This window comes from Zosterops lateralis (assembly GCF_965231275.1).
Source record: "Zosterops lateralis genome assembly, chromosome: 15".
Classification (NCBI taxonomy): domain Eukaryota; kingdom Metazoa; phylum Chordata; class Aves; order Passeriformes; family Zosteropidae; genus Zosterops; species Zosterops lateralis.
Genome location: NC_139775.1, coordinates 803,379 through 820,243, shown reverse-complemented (window position 1 = coordinate 820,243; position 16,865 = coordinate 803,379). Strand labels below are relative to the sequence as shown.

The 16,865-nt window shown below is 59.2% G+C and overlaps 1 protein-coding gene across 1 annotated transcript; it reads right to left on the bottom strand.

The window, feature by feature from the left end:
- Window positions 1–5,444: 5,444 nt before the first annotated feature.
- Window positions 5,445–10,595, bottom strand: GRAP (GRB2 related adaptor protein). Its single transcript, XM_083872797.1, has 5 exons — window positions 10,466–10,595; window positions 9,453–9,550; window positions 8,328–8,450; window positions 6,793–6,961; window positions 5,445–6,108 (listed from the first exon to the last, which is right to left on the bottom strand). Exons 1-5 carry the CDS (start codon window positions 10,541–10,543, stop codon window positions 5,923–5,925), a joined length of 654 nt encoding a protein of 217 aa, XP_083728923.1. The 5' UTR covers window positions 10,544–10,595; the 3' UTR covers window positions 5,445–5,922.
- Window positions 10,596–16,865: the final 6,270 nt, after the last annotated feature.

Below are 16,865 nucleotides of genomic sequence, written 5' to 3'. Positions count from 1 at the left end.
CCTGGCCTGTGCAGGAGGTGACAGCAGGGCTGGGGGACACAGGAATGTGACAGCTGTTTGTTGGGATCATTAAGGTTGGAAAAGATTGCTGAGTCCAACCAGTGCCAGGTCCAACACTACACTGTGTCCCCAAATGTCACATCAACTCAGGGGAGATCGAAGTGTTTGGCTTCTAAAGAATATCAGCCCAGCAGGTGTTTCAGGTGGAGCTGGTGACTTTATGAGTGGCCCTGCAGGGATTTCCCAGTGGTGGCATCTCATCCCCACACCGGTGCAGCAGAGACTGAGAGAGCCGGAACCAAACCTGGGTGTTTCAGGTGAAATCCCAGTGCTGCTGGTAGTGATGGGGACAGCAAATGGGACAGAGGTGAGTGCTGAGCGAGCACTCAGGACCTTTTTGGGCACGATGGGAGATGGCCCAGATGGGTGCTGCAGTGTGGGTGTGTGTGGCGTGGCAGGAGTGTGTTGTGGTTTTTGCCGCCTCAGCCGCCTGCTCCAGGTGTTTTTATTGTGCCAGGAGATTTACAGACTCTTTCATGGGGTGTGTGCACTAATGATTTATTGCATGTGGGGTAAATGCTGCATCCCAGCCAGCCTGTGCCATGTGCTGGTGGGGGCGGGTTGGGGTGGCAGAGCCCCACACCTTTGGGGGAGCAGCACCACCTGATCCTCATGAGGGGTGATGACACCTGGGCCCCCCATCTCCCCATCCCTGGGGTTTCTTCACCCCACATGGTGAATTTAGCCCCTGAATTGGGTGTAGCCCCTGTTTGCAGTGGCCAAGCAGGTTGGTCCTCGTCATTGCAGGCGTCCCCAGATGGATCCAGCTGGACAGGCAGCACCCGCTGCAGACATGGCCCCTTTCCTGCAGATGGAAGCATTAATTACAAGGTCCTAATTAATTTTCCATTTTTAGCAGAGGGCCTAAAAGTGAGGCAGTGGGGTATGACACTGGGCTCCGCTCCTGGCTCAGGGGCTTCCCACTCACTCTGAGGTCCCACCAAGTGTTCATTGGTAGAGGTGAGGCCTGGGGCTGGCATTTCAGCTGGAATACAACATCCAGACACTGCCTTGCCCTTTGGAACGTTTTCCACCCTCCAGCCACCAACGATTTGCATGGAGCCGTGCACAACGTGGTGTTTTAGAGAGGGGAAACTGAGGCACGGAGCGCTGATGGCAGCTTTGCTCACGGCTGCTGCAGGAAGGAGTCACCAGAGCCCCAGCGCTGACTCTGACCTTGGGGAAAGGCAGCCCAGGTTGGGCTTTTTGGCATCCCTGGGATGTGCTGAGCACAGCCTGTGGTCTGCCCACAACCAAGTCGTGCTCCCATCTCACCCCATGCTCCTTTGTGGAAAGTCCCAAAGTGTCCCCAGTGGTGTTTGGGACAAACTGGGAGGCTGAGGTGGAGGTCACCAGGCAGGAGAACCAGGACACTGCTGTCAGTCCTGTGCAGGGATTACCCGTGCTCGTCCCCGTGCTCCTGCCTGGGCGGGTGCGGCCCATCCATATTTATAACTGACATTAATTTCCATCCATTTCAATATTTTATGAGCGTAACAATTAAAGAAAAAAATAAAAATAAAAAGGGGATTCAGTGCTGGTTGAGACATAAGAAATAATTGGGTGTTGATGGTCCTGGCGCCCTGCCACACAAATCCAGGGAGCTGCTGGTGCTGCCCATGCCCAGGAAATTGCCACAATGGTGCATGAACCTGGCTGGCCCCGTGGGTGAGGATGGGCAGTGCCTGCCTCGGGGCTCTGCTGCCTCCAGCAGCCCCAGGACCTGGTGGGGCTCTGGAGATCCTTCACGGGGCAGCTGTCACTGGATTTAATGTGAGAATAGATCCAACCTACACTGGGCCGGGCATGGGCAGCAGGAGGTGAGGGGTGGGATGAATCCTGCTGTGTTGGAGGGGAGGGTGGGAATGAGGTGGGTGAGGCAGGGGTGGATTTTTATGTGGGATGTGCTCCTTGCTTCTCCACCTGGTGTCCTGCCAAGGTCTGGGGATCATGGCCATGGCAAAGGGTCAATATCTGCCCACTGGGAGGGGGCATGAAGGGGATGAAGGGGCTCAGAGCTGGCCTCCACCTTGTCAGGGGTCTCTAACATGTCATTTGTCTCTGTCCCCCAGATACTGTGGCCTGTGTGGACCCCGAGGAGCGCACCCGTGTGTGGGGGGCTGCCGTGGGCTGCTCCAACATCGCCTACCCCAAAGTGGTGGTTGAGCTGATGCTGGTGGGTGCCAGGGGGTGACTCCATCCCCACTGGGCCCTGCTGCACCCCAGGGCTGCTGCCAGGGCTGGGATGTTGGGGGGGACCCCATGGATGGTCCATGACGGCCTGTGTTGGGGGACCCCATCAGAGGGTCTGTGTTGGGGGGACCCACAGTGATCTGGGATGGTCTGTATTGGGGGGACCCCACAGATGGTCTGGGGGGTCAGTGCATGGCACAGCCCATGCAGCCCCTCCGAGGGTTGCTCCCCAGGTGAGGTCCCGGGGTGCAGCCGAACGTTCCCAAACTCCATCCTCGCTCCTCAGGGGAGCTCTATCCAGCGTGCGGCTGCAGCGGGGTAGGCGCCATCCCGGGGTAATCCTGTCCCGTCCCATCCCTCCCTCGGTTCAGCCGCTCCCTCTCTCCCGCAGGGCTGCGGGGTCTGATGATCGTGGTGGTGATGGCAGCGCTCGTGTAATCTCTGACATCCATCTGCAACAGCAGCAGCACCCTCTTCACTACGGACACCTGGAGGAAGCTGCGGCCGCGGGCCGGTGACCGGGAGCCGCTCCTGGTGGGCCGGTACCGGCTGGGGGTTTCGGGGACACCGGGGCTTTCGAGGAGACCGGTGGGGCCGGTCCAGCCTGCAAAGCGCCTCCACTCAGCCCGGCTTATGTCAGGAAAACAAGCCCTTGGATTATTTTATGGATGAAAGCGCTAGAAATGCAGACGGGGCGCTCGGTGCAGCCTCTCCCCGTCGCCTCCAGCCCGGTCCCGCCGGGAAGCGGCGGCTGCTCCCGGCCGGGGTCACTCACGGGGGAGCTGGGGCGGGTGGCAGAGCCCAGAGCTGCCTGCGCATCCCCGGCTGGGGTCACACACCGGGGAGCTCAGGCGGGTGGCAAAGGGCAGAGCAACCTGCACATCTCCGGCTGGGGTCACTCACAGGGGAGCTCAGGAGGGCAGCAGAGTCCAGCCGTGCCCGCACATCCCCGGGGAGCCCCGGCAGCGGCCGCGGAGCCGCGCTCGGGGCGGCGCAGTCAGCGCTGGGGAATGCCCCGGCGCGGTGCCATGGGGCCAGGAGCATCCTCGGCCGGGGAGACAATAACAAGGAGAGAATCTGGGTCACGGCTTTGGCTGCGCTGTGCCGAGGTTTGGCTGGACCAGCGGCTGCAGGAGCGGGTGTTTCTTGTCATCCTTCATGCGCAGAGGGTGGGGAGCGATCCCGGGGGAATGGGGGTCCCGCATTGTCCCCCTTGGGAAGAGGGGCGTTTGTCTCGGGGCCTGCTCAGCCCCTCCCTACCACTGGCTCCGCTGCCGGTGACAAGGGTGTGACAAGGCCGAACAGCTTTCCCGAGGATGGATAATGAGTGTTTGCGAAGGGCTTTGCCTGCCCGGGGCAGGAGTCGCTGCTGCGCGGATCCCGGGCAACTTCCTCAGTGCCAGGTGATTAGTGCGAGCAGGACGCTGCGGATCGTAGGGATAGAGCCAAGGAAATGTGCTTAGGAGAAGGGGAAAAAAGCTGTTTAAGCTGCAAGTTTGAGGTTTTCCTCAGCGTGGAGAAAGGTGGGTTGGGTCCCGAGTAGTTGTCAGGGAGTCCCAACTGCCGCCGCACCCACCAGGGTGGGGATGCCACATCCTGGGATCACGGTTTGGGCTGGAAGGTTCCTTAGAGATCATCTCATTCCAGCCCTGAGGAAAGGGCTCCAAGTTCTCAGACCTGGGAGTTTGAGCTGCTGCTGCAGCCGTGGTGCCTGGCTGGAAACTCCTGCTGGTGTTGGATGCTGCTCCATGCCGAGGTGGTGGTGTGGGGATGGGAACACCTGATCCTTCCCCAGCCCCGCCAGGCCGGGCTGTGCCCGGTGCTCTCTCCATTCCCTGCCCGGATCAGCAGCACTCGGCACACCCAGCTCCTGTCTCACTCCCACATTCCTGCTTTTCCATGATCTTTTAGCCTCAAGACCAGGTTGGACAGGGCTTTGAGCAGGTCTAGAGGAAAATGTCCCTGGCCGTGGCAGAGGGTGGAACAAGATGAGCTTTAAGGTCCTTTCCCACCTAAACCATTTCATTGATCTTTGATTCCATCCTCTGAGGCTCACAGACATTCCAGACAGAGGGATTTCTCCTTCCCCATGGATCAGGGCGTTGCATTTTACACTCAGGCTGTTTCCCCTTCCTGCAGCACCAGGCAGCAGTGGGAGTTCCAGCTAGAGCTGCTTTCATGGCTTTATTTTCCTTTTATTTTTTTTTACTTCTGCTTTTTGAGATGAGCAGATGGAGATATAGGAAATTTCGTGGAGCTGTAAATAAATGGGGCTGAGCGATAAATGCAGCAGCTTTGGGATGGGTCCTGCCCAGACTGAGCCCAAAATCTGGGCTCTGGCCAACACCTCATGCTTCAGAGGAGGGTGATGCTGGGGGGTTTGGCTGGGATGGGGCAGGGATGAGGTCAGGGTGATGTTGGGGACTAACACAGCTCTCTGTCACAGCCTGGCTGGGTGCCCTGAGTGTGGGAGAGCTCAGCCCATGTCCCGAGCTCTCAGCTGGTGCCTTGGCTGCACACTGGGGTGCCGAGGGCATCACCCAAATCTAGCCAGGGCATCCAGGCTTGCCCATGGTGGCTTTTCACAGTGGAAGTGTCCATTGCCTGGTGTTTTCCTTTTGAGGGGTCCAATTTAGCAGCCCCCCAGGGCTGGGCAGGGCCCTGGGAAGTTCTTGCCCACCTGAGATGGAGCAGGGAGTGGCATCATTGTCATCCCCCATGGGGACATCACCCAGCAGCACCTGGCCAGCTCTTCTGTGCCAGCACTGGGACCTGACTCCTGATTTCAGGGATCCTCCACAGACTCATGTTCTGATGTGGGTCAATATTTTCTGCTATGCTTATTTTGCCTAGCACCCTGAAAGCCCCTTGGTGCTTGGAGAGGGGAAAAAATGAGTATTTGGGTGGGATTTTTTATTTGGTTGGGATGTGATGATTAAATCCACTGGTGCAGCGAGTGGGGTGTTCTGAGCAGTGCATTCCCTGAGTGCATCCCAGGGGGTGTGAGGTGTGGGGGCCATTTGTGAGGGCAGAAAATCCCTGGGAGAGGTTTGGGACAGGCATTGGGGTGGGGAAATGGGGGCTGCAGGGAGGCAAAACCACAGTGAAGCAGCACCTGTGTGAATGGAGGGACAGGACCACCCTGGCAGTGCTGGAAAAGGAGCAGCCACACTCAAGGACAACACCCAAACACATTTTACTGGCCCTAAATAAAAAATAATATTAAAAAAGCGCCACAATTTGCAGCTATGAACAGCACCTGCAGGACGGAATCCCCCTGGATCAGCCTTCCCTGGTGCCCTGAGTCCTGGAATTCCTCCATGGAGTTATGGATCCTGGTTGTGTCCTGGCTGCCTGCAGCCTTCCCTGGCTTTGATTTGGAGAGGAGCCAAGGTTTGGGGTTTTGGGCTCACTCCCTCTGTTGCCTGTCATCCCACTGGATTGTGGCACTGGAAAAGTTTTTATGGCAGTGGTTGAACACTACACAGTCCCTCCCTGGGGAGCAGCACTGCCAGCCCCATCCCTGGGCTGGGGGTCACAGAGCTCTCGGGGTCAGGGGAGCCACAGGTGTCCCATGGCACCAACCTGGGGACAAAGGGACACGAGGCAGCTCTGCTGAGTGGGGGCAGTGGGGCCAGGTCCTGCCCGGTCCCTGGTGTGTGGTGACGGTCACTTGTGGATGGGGTGGACGTAGCTCCGGGGGAAGAGCCCGACACGGCCGTAGATCTTCCCCTGCCACCAGCTGGGATCAGGGCAGCCCAGGACCTCAATGATGTCCCCACGCAGGAAGGGCAGCTGGGAGCCCTCCCGGGCTGAGAAGTCAAACTGGGCTTGCACAAATCGGGGTCTCTTCACCTGCAGGGAAGCCGAGGGCAGAGGTTGGCAGAAGGACAGGGGTCCCCATGTGCCAACCCCCTCAGTGGGTAGCACTGCCTGTGTCCTCAGGTGATGGGGACTCTGTCCCACCATGGGATGAGGATGAGCCTTGGGATGCCTGCTTTGAAGAGACAGAAGCTCGAAAAGGGAAGAGTGGAGTGCTGGGTGCAGGGGAACACCCCAGGGCACAAAACTCCCTGTTCTTGCTGCTGGGAGACCCACGATGGGTGCCCAGGGGACTCTTGGAGGCAGCTGGCACCCTCTCCTTCCCAGGACCTCCCAGAGTCCTTCCCCATCCCAACTCCCAGAGTCTAGTTTTGCCACCTCCACAAGCACTGCCCCAGGGCTTGGCTTTGCTGGAGTTTGGCTGTGCCCTGTCCTGATCTGGCTGGGCTCTGCCACCTGCCCTGGGCATCATCCATGGCCAGAGGGACAGTGATGTGTGCCCTGCCCTGCCCTGCCCTGCCCTGCTGAGCTGCTCTAGGAGCTCTTCCACCCTGCCCCACTGCCTGTCTCAGGCTGCTGCACTCTCTCCTGCTCCTCACCTCCTTGAACCAAAGGATAAATTCCAGCCAGGGATGTCCTTGTCCCCCTCTGCAGGGACAGAGCCTCAAGGGGACTCCTACAGGGGTTTGGGACCAGCGGCCCCATCCATGGTGGTACCTTCTGGGTCTGGTCCTCATCCCACAGGAAAATCTGCTGCTCTTTGGAGATCGTGGTCGTCCTGTAGAAATCCACCAGCTCGTTGAGGGAGTTGAACTTCTCCTCCCAGAGGAAATATTTGCCGTTCCTCTCCCTGAGCACCTTGAAGTGCTGGACGTGCTTCCCGTAGCTGCAGAAGGAGGATGGATGTCATCCTGGGGACAGCCTGGCAGCATCCCCTGAGGTGGGTAAAGCCTGGAGGTGCTGGCAAGGTCAGGGTGAACCCATGGGTCTCCCTTGCACCCTTCCTGCCACGATGACAGTGGCACTGGGGTCATTCCTGGCCCTGCAATGAGGACCCACAGCTGAGCTCTGCCACAGCTCACCCCACAGGCAGCCAAAGCTCAGTGCCCAGCCCTGGCACAGAGGGGGGGTCAGGGATGGCAGTGTGACAGCCACGTGGAGAGAGGGTGGCTTTGTCCAGGGGCACAGCTGAGGAAGGCATGGTGAGAGCTGCAGGTCTGGGCACACACCAGGAGGCTGCAGAGGTTGGGATTGTGCTCCTGGGGACCTGTAGCCTTAGTTTGTACCTGAAATATTTAGTTTTCTGAAATTCCTTTCCCAAGGAATTTTCTGTAAACAAGAGACATGTTTACATTCTTCCCCTCGGAGGGTCTTCCCTTAATGTCCTTCTGGTCTGACCAATATGATTGAAGAACTTTATCTTCTTGTCACCAATTGAATTGGTCTGTGTAGAATCATATAAAAGGGAAGAGACTTCCAGGGAATAAAGGAGTCACTTTTTCAGCCTTCTGAAGTCGGAGTCTTTGTGTCGTTATAGTGTACAATAGTGACAGGGACCCCCGTGGTGCAGGAGGACGGGGCAGGCAGGATTTCCCTGGCTGTCACCCCAAAAGGTGAGAGGTTGGGGTGCTCACACTGCAGGGCCCCGGGCAGGGGCAGGACCCGGTGACGCCCGACACAGCACAGCTCCCTTTCATTAGGGGCAAGAAGTTCCCCGAAACGTTCAATTAGGGATTAAAAATGTGAGAAAGTGCCTGGCTGGCCTGGGGCCGCCCCCTGATCCCCAGGCTGGGGCAGGGAAGGGGTGAGCTGCCCGGGGACAGGCTCTACCCGTTGTACAGCTAGTGCTGAAGTCCTGGGGATGCTGGAGCCCTTCATCCCTTCATCGCCCTCATCCCCGGGGATGCTACGGGCTTTGCTCCCCCGGGCTGTGCGTGCAGCTCGGCCCCAGCCCCGCCATCACCCACGGGGTTGTGTTTAGGGCTGTTCCGGCGAGGGACCCCAAAGCCAGGCAGCGGTGCAGGGAGCAGGAAGCAGCGGGGATGGAGGCGGAGCTGAGGAGGAGAGGAGGGTGGGGAAGGTGCCGTGCGAGGGGGCGCTGGATGTGTCGGGGACGCGGTTACGCAGCCCCTCCGAGGCGGCCAGGACAGGGTGCTCAGCCCTCCCCCAGCACACACGAGAGTGGCCTGTTGCCTCTGTCCCCAAGGCGGGGGCTGCAGGGACCGCTCCCCTCCTGTCCCCAAGGCACTCACCTGACCGAGAGGGAGAACTCCCCCGGGGCGCTCTCGCTGTCGCGGATCAGGAAGGCTCCGAGGTGATTGCGCTGGAGCAGCCGCTCCTCCGCCAGATGCCGGGAGATCCTGCCCGCGTACCACCTGCGAGGGGCACCGGGATGAGCCACCGGCACCCCCGGGGATGCCCCAGCGCCCCATCCGCACCCTGCGGGGTGGAGGCACCGAGACTCCCCAGGGGTCTCCATCGGGCTCCTCACAGGGCTGGGACCCTCCCCCGGCAGTTTTTCCTTTCCATTTCCCTCCGGGTTCACCGCGGCATTTTCGGGGGGCACCGCGGGGTGCTGTGGGCGCGCACAGCACCGACAGCCGCCACCGCATCCTGTCGCCTGGCCTGTGACACCGCCCTCGGCCCCCGCTTTGCTGCCTGTCTCCTCCTGCTCCTCCTTGGCCCCTCGTGGGAACAGCCCTTCCAGGTGCAGAGCAGACAACCCTCGGTGCCAGGATGAACAAACCCCTCCTGCCTGCACTGCCGAGCTGCAGGAGCAGAGTCCCCGTGTCCCACCCCTGCCAAGGCTTGTCCCCGGGTATTTCAGGTCTCTGGGCTGTGAGGATTCTCTGCTGCTGTCAAAACTGCCCGGGGAATAATCAGCCAGGGAGTTTAGCACAGAGGCAGCCCTCCAGGTGCTGCGTGGAAGAGGCTGTGTCTTGCCCATCCCGGGTATTATCCCAAGCTGGAGAAGCAGCGGGATGTGCCCCGGGCTGCCCTGAGCCCACGCGTTCGCTCTGGCATTTAAATGTGATTTACCAGGGGCTAAGGATACATAAAACACAGGTTCAATCAGCGATGGATTAGGCTGGGCTTTAATAACGCCGTAATAGGATTGTGTTTAATGCAGTCCTAATCCCATAATGCTTTGTTGTTCCCCAATTATCATTTATTCAGTGGCAGCTCGGTGTGAGGGTTGGATTTTTTGGGGGTACTGGGTGTGCTGCTGCCTCCTGTCCCCTCGGGCTGTGGTGGCACTGGCAGACTGATCCGGCAGGCAGACCCCATCTCTGTCACTCAGTTTCCCCACGTGTGGGGCTACTCTGTCTCCTGGCAGACCTCTGGAAACTGGGATTGTTGCCTGGGATGGTACTTACGGGTGTGGCTTGACCTTGATGTAGTTTTTGGGGACAAAGCCCTGGCAGCCAAACAGCTCAGCCTTGTACCAGTTCTGGTCGTCTTCCATGTTGAGGATCTGAGGTGGGAGAGGAGCAGGGAGGTGTCAGCCTTGCTGCCATTCCCCTGGGAGAGGGGCTGAGTGGGGCCTCATTGCTGCCCCAGACCCCACAACACCCACCAACCATCCCCTGGGGAAAAAGGGGCTCTGACAGTGCTGACACACTCTGGGGTCACAGGGGTGGAAAGGGCCTAGTGTTGTTCCAATCCCCTGCCCAGGGAAGAGGGTGAAATCTGTCCCTGGAGCAGCTAGGACATGAGCCAGGCCCCCGTGTCCCCCAGGATGGTGGCAGTGGGTGCTGACATCGCTTCTGTGTGACAACATTTTCCAGCCTCCCACACAGGGGCCCGGGGCCGGCCCAGCTGTGAAAACAGGATCTGAAACCCCGGGTCAGGGCACGGGGAAAACACACGGGTTTGGGGCTCTGGGTTCCAGCTGGGCTGTGTCCCCACCCTCCCCGGGGGGGCTGCAGGGTGCCAGAGGGATGAGCAGGTCGGCAGGGAGAGGGTCCTGCCCCCCAGGGACGTTCTGAGCCCTCCTGGAGCTTTTTGGGATCCCCAGGTGGCATCTAAGAGCCCACTCCAATGCCTGAGTGGGTGTTTGGGCACATGCTGCCGGATCTCTGTGACCTCCAGTGCCCCTCAGACAGGGAAAACCTGTCCCAGCCCCGAGGGGACACAGAGCACGGCTGGTGGCACTGACAGCCAGGGAGGCCACATGCCATGTCCCACCTGGGGGTGTCCTCTGAAGTTGTGCCTGGTGGCACAGGTGAACAGGGAATGCTACTCTACACTCCAAAATCCTCGAGGTTGGCTCCTTATATCCCACAGAAAACCCCAGAAGCATTAAAGTCAGGGACAAAGAAAGCATCAGTGTCACCATCACTCTGTCCCCACAAAACAACAGCATCCAACCTTCCCTTGTCCCCTGTACCTTCAGGGTGTCCCCTTTCTGGAAGGGCAGCTCGTCCTTCTCCGTGGCCTGGAAGCTGTAGAGGGCCACCGACTCCATCGGGGTCTGCCGTGGGGGTCCCGGGACTGCCTGGGGCTCGCAGCCCGCCGGGCTCTGGGGCCAGGACTGCGCACACGGTGCGGCGGCAGGCAGGAAACCGCGCTGATGTCAGCGCTGCCGGGGCACCACAAGGGCCCTGCCGCCGCCACAGCTGCCCAGATGTGCGGCGGAGGCGGGGGGAGCCGTGCCGGCCCAGCCGGGTGCCAAGGGATCCATGTGCCAAAGGATTTGACGTCTCCTCCCCGGTGAGTGGTGAGGAGCAGCCGCGGTTTGGATGGAAACGGCGATGGGCTGGGCACAGGTTGAGGATTTTGGGAAGGGTAACAGGATTTTGGGTTTGGAGAGCAGCGCAGGCAGTGCTGATGATGGAGTCTCTGGTTGAGCTGCCAAATGGGGGCTTGGTGGGATTGGTTGTTCCAGAAACAAGAAAATCCGCGGCGGGTGGGAATGGCGGAGGTAGAGGGAGGTGGGTGGATGCTCACACCTGGTTTCTTTGGAATTCAGAGGGAACACTGTGCTGCTCAGCTCTCAGCATCGAGCTTTCAGCACAACTGATGTTGGCTCTTCGGACTGTGGCCTCCTTGGAGGGGGATTGATTTTTTCCCAGTTTTCTTCTGCAGGGCTGAGGGAATAAAAATCCCTTTTAGACTAAAACTGAGCACTAAAACTTCCTGCTGCTCCCGTGGGCGTCAGGCACTGAGTCTGCAGGGCTCACTCGCCGGGGATCATTCCCAGTGGGAAGGTCTCTGGAGCTGTTCAGCCTTCCTGTGTGTGGGCTGGGGCACAGAAAATCTGCCAGACACTGCCTCGCTCTGCTGCGAGGAATTAAACCAGGGACAGCTGCAGCACAGTCCCTGCCCATGGATTTGGGCATTTTCCAGTGAGGAGCAGGATGCTGCTGCCATCTGCCCGGGGTGGGATGAGCCATGGTGCCTGTGGGGACACTGTGGGGACATGGGCTCGGTGATTTGCCTCTCTCAAACTTTATTCCCACTTCTGACTGCATCCAAAAAGCAAAGGCCCTGTAACACCCCACTGAGGGCACTTCCAGCGGTGTGCGGGGTGTGCAGGGTGTTGCTGAATATCCCCACACCCAGTGAGGCACAGTCCCCAATGGTTCTCCTGGGATGTGCCGGTCCCAGGGAACACGGAGGTGCTGGGAGGGCTAGGAAGGTCAGCAAGGCCGTGGGAAGAGGCTCTGTGTGTGCTTGGCTGTCACATGGAGGATGGGATTCAGCAACTCCCCATGTTCCAGAGAGACCCAGGGGATGGGAATGCAGCAGGAAATCATCTCGGGATGAGCTTCCTCTGTTCCCTGGGGAAAGCAGGAACAGAGCAGAGCCTCTGTTCCATCACTGCTGTGGCCAAGGGCCTGATCCCGTCCCTGCTCCATCAGCCCTAAGTGGAGGCTGCAAAGGTCACTCCAGGAGAACAATAGGGCAGGGAGGGTGTCTGGGCACTGGAAGGGGTTGGTGTGGGAGAAACCTGCAGCCCAGGAGTGGATTATTAGGGTGACAATCAGTTGTGCTAGGGGGGACACTGAGAGCAGTTTTGGGGTTTGGTTTCCTGGGGTAGCAGGGAGGCTTTGGGGCCCCTTTGGGGTGTCTGGGATGGAGCCACACGTGGTCCCACAGTGCCTGGGAGGGGGCACAGGACAGTGGGGTCACAGCGGGGTCACAGAGGGTCCCCAGGCTCAGGACCGGAGCAGGATGGGATCCTGCCAGCAGATGGCAGCAGCGCCCCAAGGGACACTGGGGACATTGGGGACACTGGGGACAGCGCCACCTGCCCCTCCACTCAGGCTCTAATGAGGCAGGCAGCCCCTTTGACACCTCTGTCACCTCCTACATCACAACCCCTTCCCGACGCCCTTCCCTCGCTCCGGTCCCTCCCGCTGTCCTGGCCGTGCTCCCCGGGCAGGGTCCAGGTCCCTTCTCCTCGCTGGTGGCCGCTCATGGCTCGCTGTCCCTGAGCACACGGGGTCACTTTGGGGGTGACAGCAGCACTTGCACCCCAGGAGAGGCCGGGCTGGTGCCAGAGCAGTCCCTTTTCTGGGTCGAGAGCCAAAGGCTGCAGGGTTCAGCTGCTCCCCGGGTGCCCCATCCCGAGTGGCCGTGCCCGGCAGGGTGGGATCCTGGGGGATCTGTTCTCTCACCCCTGTGCCCTGCCCTGTGTCCCCCGTGTTCAGAGGGACACAGGAGGTGCCACATGGTGGCTGTTGTGAGCTTTGGTGTTAAGTATTGAGTTCAGCTCAGCCTGCAAGGAGATCCCAAGGGATCCCATGGAGCAGCCGAGAGCAGTGGGAGCCCACCCTGCCCTGGGCTTGGCCACCAGCTCACGCTGCCTCTCCCTGCAAGCAGGGGACTTCCATGACCCTGGGGACAGGCAGAGGAAGGTGCCAGGGGCTCTGGCATTGCCCTTTCCCGGCTGCAGGGCCATTCTAGGCGTTGGGAGCCGCCTGGAGCTCCTGCTGACTCCCGGCTTGCCCAATCTGCCCAGCCCTGTTTCATCAACATCCTGTGTTTACCTGGCTGCAAGATCCCCGCGCGGGAGGGAGGAAGAGGAGGGAGGGGAGCCTTTTCCCCTTCCTCTGCGGCCTGGGGAGCTTTGTTATGGACACCACTCCGGGCTCCCTGGCCCCTCTCTGGCCTCAGTGACCCCCTTGCTCTGCCTATGGGAGAGGAGGGGGAGTTTTAAGCCTGGCTTTGCTTCCCGAGGGGCTTTGAGCAGGGTCTGGATGGTGCAGGGCTGGGCAAGGTGAAAGGTGAGCTGGCTCATTGCAACTCCAGGGCTTTGCTCCCAGAGCAGGGAGAGAGGGATGGATGCTCTCCCCCCTCAACACAGCATCATGCTGGGGGTTGGGAATGCAGCACAATTTGACTTCAGGATGGTGAAGGTGGATAAATCCTGGAGGATAAAGGCTGTAGCTGCCTGAGTGCCCCGGGATGGAATCAGCCCTTCATCTGGATGTCTCTCGAGGAAGCAGGAGCCCCACTGAGGCCCCATGCAGAGAGGAAGTGACATCCTGGGCTAGAGAATGCCACATCAGGGCCCCTAGACAGGATCTCAGTGTCAGCACTTTCCCCCCGGAGCAGAGGCCACGTCGGTGACTCCTGAGCATCAGAGCTTGTGTGTAACCCAACCTCTCAGCCCACACTGAGGAGCTTGTGTCACCATTTACACCCTGGTGTAGCTCAGGACAGAGGATCAGACCCCTCTGAACCTCACATTATCCCACAGGACATGCAGGAAAACATTTACAGGAGGAGCAGACCCAGAGACAATTGGCCACACTGAGTCCAGCATGGCCATGAAAGGCTCCTTGAGGTGCTGGTGGTCTCTAGATGTGGAGCTGCATCTCCTCAGGGTCAGCATTGGTGCTTGGGGCTGGTATTGGGGATTTTGGGCTGGTAAATCAGAGCTTGCCTGTGATGTAGGTGAGTGTAGGTGTTAGTGGGACTGTGCTCTCATGGGAGAAGCCTGAGGGCAGGTGGCTGGGGGTGGGAGCTCACTTTCTGCTTTTGGCCCCAAAAATGGATTTGGAAAAGGACTGGAAGTCAGGAAGCCTCAGGTGTGGAATTCAACCCCAAACCTACAAGAAAGGATCACTGATGGGATCATCCCGAACAGTGTCTTCAGGAGGGGCACAGCCTTAGATGGTGTTTGGGATTTGCCTCCTAGGAAAGGGCCAAACACAGTTTTGGTGGGGAGGGAGAGCCCAGACAGAGCAGCCTCAGGGGAACACACAGTGGGGGCTTCCTGGGAGCTCCCAGGACTCAGGTTTGGGCTGCTGGATGAGGTCACTGTCAGTCCCTGGCTCTGGGCACGGCTGGGATGGGGGCTCAGGCCTGGATCGTTTACAGAGGTGTGAACCATTAACGAGTTAATCATCAGGGCCAGCACAGTTGGAGGTTATTTGCCTCCCTGGGCTCTATAAAAGGACGTGGAGGGCACGGGTTGGATTTGGGCTGATGAGAAGGGAGTGTTTCCTCTTGTGGCTGTGTCTTGGAGCTATTCCTGAGATCCTGCTGTTCCCTGGGATGCACCAAGAGCACAAGGTGAGCTGTCCCTCTGTATGGTGGCCGTGTCTTCCCATGTGTGACTGGGAGAGGGTGGAGCTGTCCAGACCCACCTGGAGCAGCTACTTGGTGTCCAGCTGGCAGCAGATCTCACCGTGGCTGTGGTGTCCTGTCCCGAGGCCTTGCTGTGGTCACTGACACAGCTGGGGGTAACTCTGGGACCTGCTGGGTTCCCTCATGCAGCTCAGCCTCTGCTCTAAGCTGCAGGGGGAATGTTTTCTGCTGCATCCTGCTGTGGAAATGTCTGATGGCGACTCCCAGTATGAGCAACTGCGTCTGGCCTCCAATCTTCATCCTTGGGGCTGGGCTGCCTGCCTGGCCTATGGAGAAGGTGAGGTCCCCATGCTAGAATTTCCTAGCTAGGCTGGTGCTGCAGCATGGATGGGAGTGGGGAATGCTCTGCCAGCTCTTGTGGGGCCTCAGAAGCCATTCCCAGACAGCTGAAGCTGGAAAACCCCCCTGTGCTGCACTCTGTCAGCGCTGAGGGTCACAGCAGCGCTCCCACTGGCACGGGAAACAAATGAAAAGGGTGCCTTTAACTGGAAGTTCCCAAGAAAGCGGGCAGGAGGCGTGGGATTTGGGTGTGGAGGCTGTTTGCTGTCGGTGTTTGCCGTGGGGGGAGGCTCCTCGCCCTCGGCTTGGGCTGCCGGAGTCACCACCCATCGCCAGGGGAGTTCCGCGGCTCCCACGGGGCTCGTTCGAGGGGAGAACCGGGAATTTGGTCACATCCAGGCACAGCCCCGGGGTGGGGGGGGGGGGGGGCTGAACGGATTCCAAGAAATCTCCCCCTCAAACAAGAGCATCTGTTATTTTTCTAGGAATTAAAAAGGAAAAAAACCCAGCGCAGAAAGCCTGTGCCGCGTGCGTAGGTGAGGGGACCGTGCTGTCACCGCCGTGACTCACCCGGGGCGTGGGGACTGCCATTCCCGGGAACAACAACAAAAAAAATGTAAAAAAAAAAATTAAAAAAAAAAATTAGCGAGAAATTGTGAATGATCGGTGACTGTGCTCTGCACCGGGATAGTCAAATTTCGGTTCCTCCTTAGGGCTGGCTGGTTAACAAAGAAGTTATTAATAACCAATTAAGCCACAGCTCACGTCATGCCTTCCTCTGGAAGTGTGGCAAGAGCGGCCCTGGTTCCTCCTTGGGCTCCGTACCCACCCTGCCGCCTTTGGGGGGGATATTTGGGGAGATGTCCCCTCCCCGCAGGGATGCTGGCGATAGGGAGGGGACAGGTGACACTTCCCACGGCTGTAGGGGACCGCCAGTACAGAGGTGACCTGAGCGTGGTGGGAAAGGAACCGAGTGTGGCAGGGATTTGGGCATTGCCAGAGTAGAGGGTGACAGCCTTGGGGACACGGAGGGAGGAGGAGGAGGCTGCTGAGGCCGGGGATGTGCGCGGTGCCACATCCCGGGCAGCGGAGGGGCCGCTGGAGCGGAGCTCCGGATGCTCGGCGAAACCGCAGAGAATCCGGGCACTGTGCTCCTCCTGAAACCGCCTATTCAGGGCACAGACGGGCAGGACAAGAGGGAGGAAGCGGAGGGAAGATGGAGCACTGAAGGGCTCTGTGTGTGGCCGGACGGATGCAGGTGCAGCTGTGGATTCCCCGGATGCTCCACGCTGTCCTTTCTTGTGGGGAATGCACTCGGGAGTCTCCCCAGAGCTGCCGTCACTCTGATTTATTCCTGTTGCCACACTGTCCAGTGCTGCCTTCCCCCCCCCCCGCTATACGTCTGTGTGGATTCTCTGAATCCTGAATCACCAGGGTTCTCTGGGTGTGAGAACCTCAGCCAGGGTTGGGCTGTCCCTCCTTGCTCTGACCTCTCTCCCCTCCTCAGCTGAGTGTCTGCAGGAAATGTTTAGTAATTAAGTAGAGCTGTGAGGACTCTGCCCAGGCTGTCATCAGCTGGGGCTGAAATGAGCCTCAAAGAACGGGAGGATCCACACACGTGGCCTTCCTTGCCTGTCCCAACCCACCGAGCTGCTGCACCCGCTGCCCTTTGTTAAACCAAGCTGAATAAAGCTGCTGCTTTAGTGGCAGAGCCCCTCTCAGGGCACTTTTCCTCAGTGGTGATTTTCACCTGTGCGAGGCAAGAGGAAAAACTGAGTACAGATTTTTTTAGGAAGTCCAATTAAACTGATGGATTCCTCCCAAGGGCTGTGTTGGGTTGTGATTTCTGACACATCAGCTGTGGCAATCCAGGGTAATTTCACTGAAGCCTCTCCAGATATCTGTGGGTA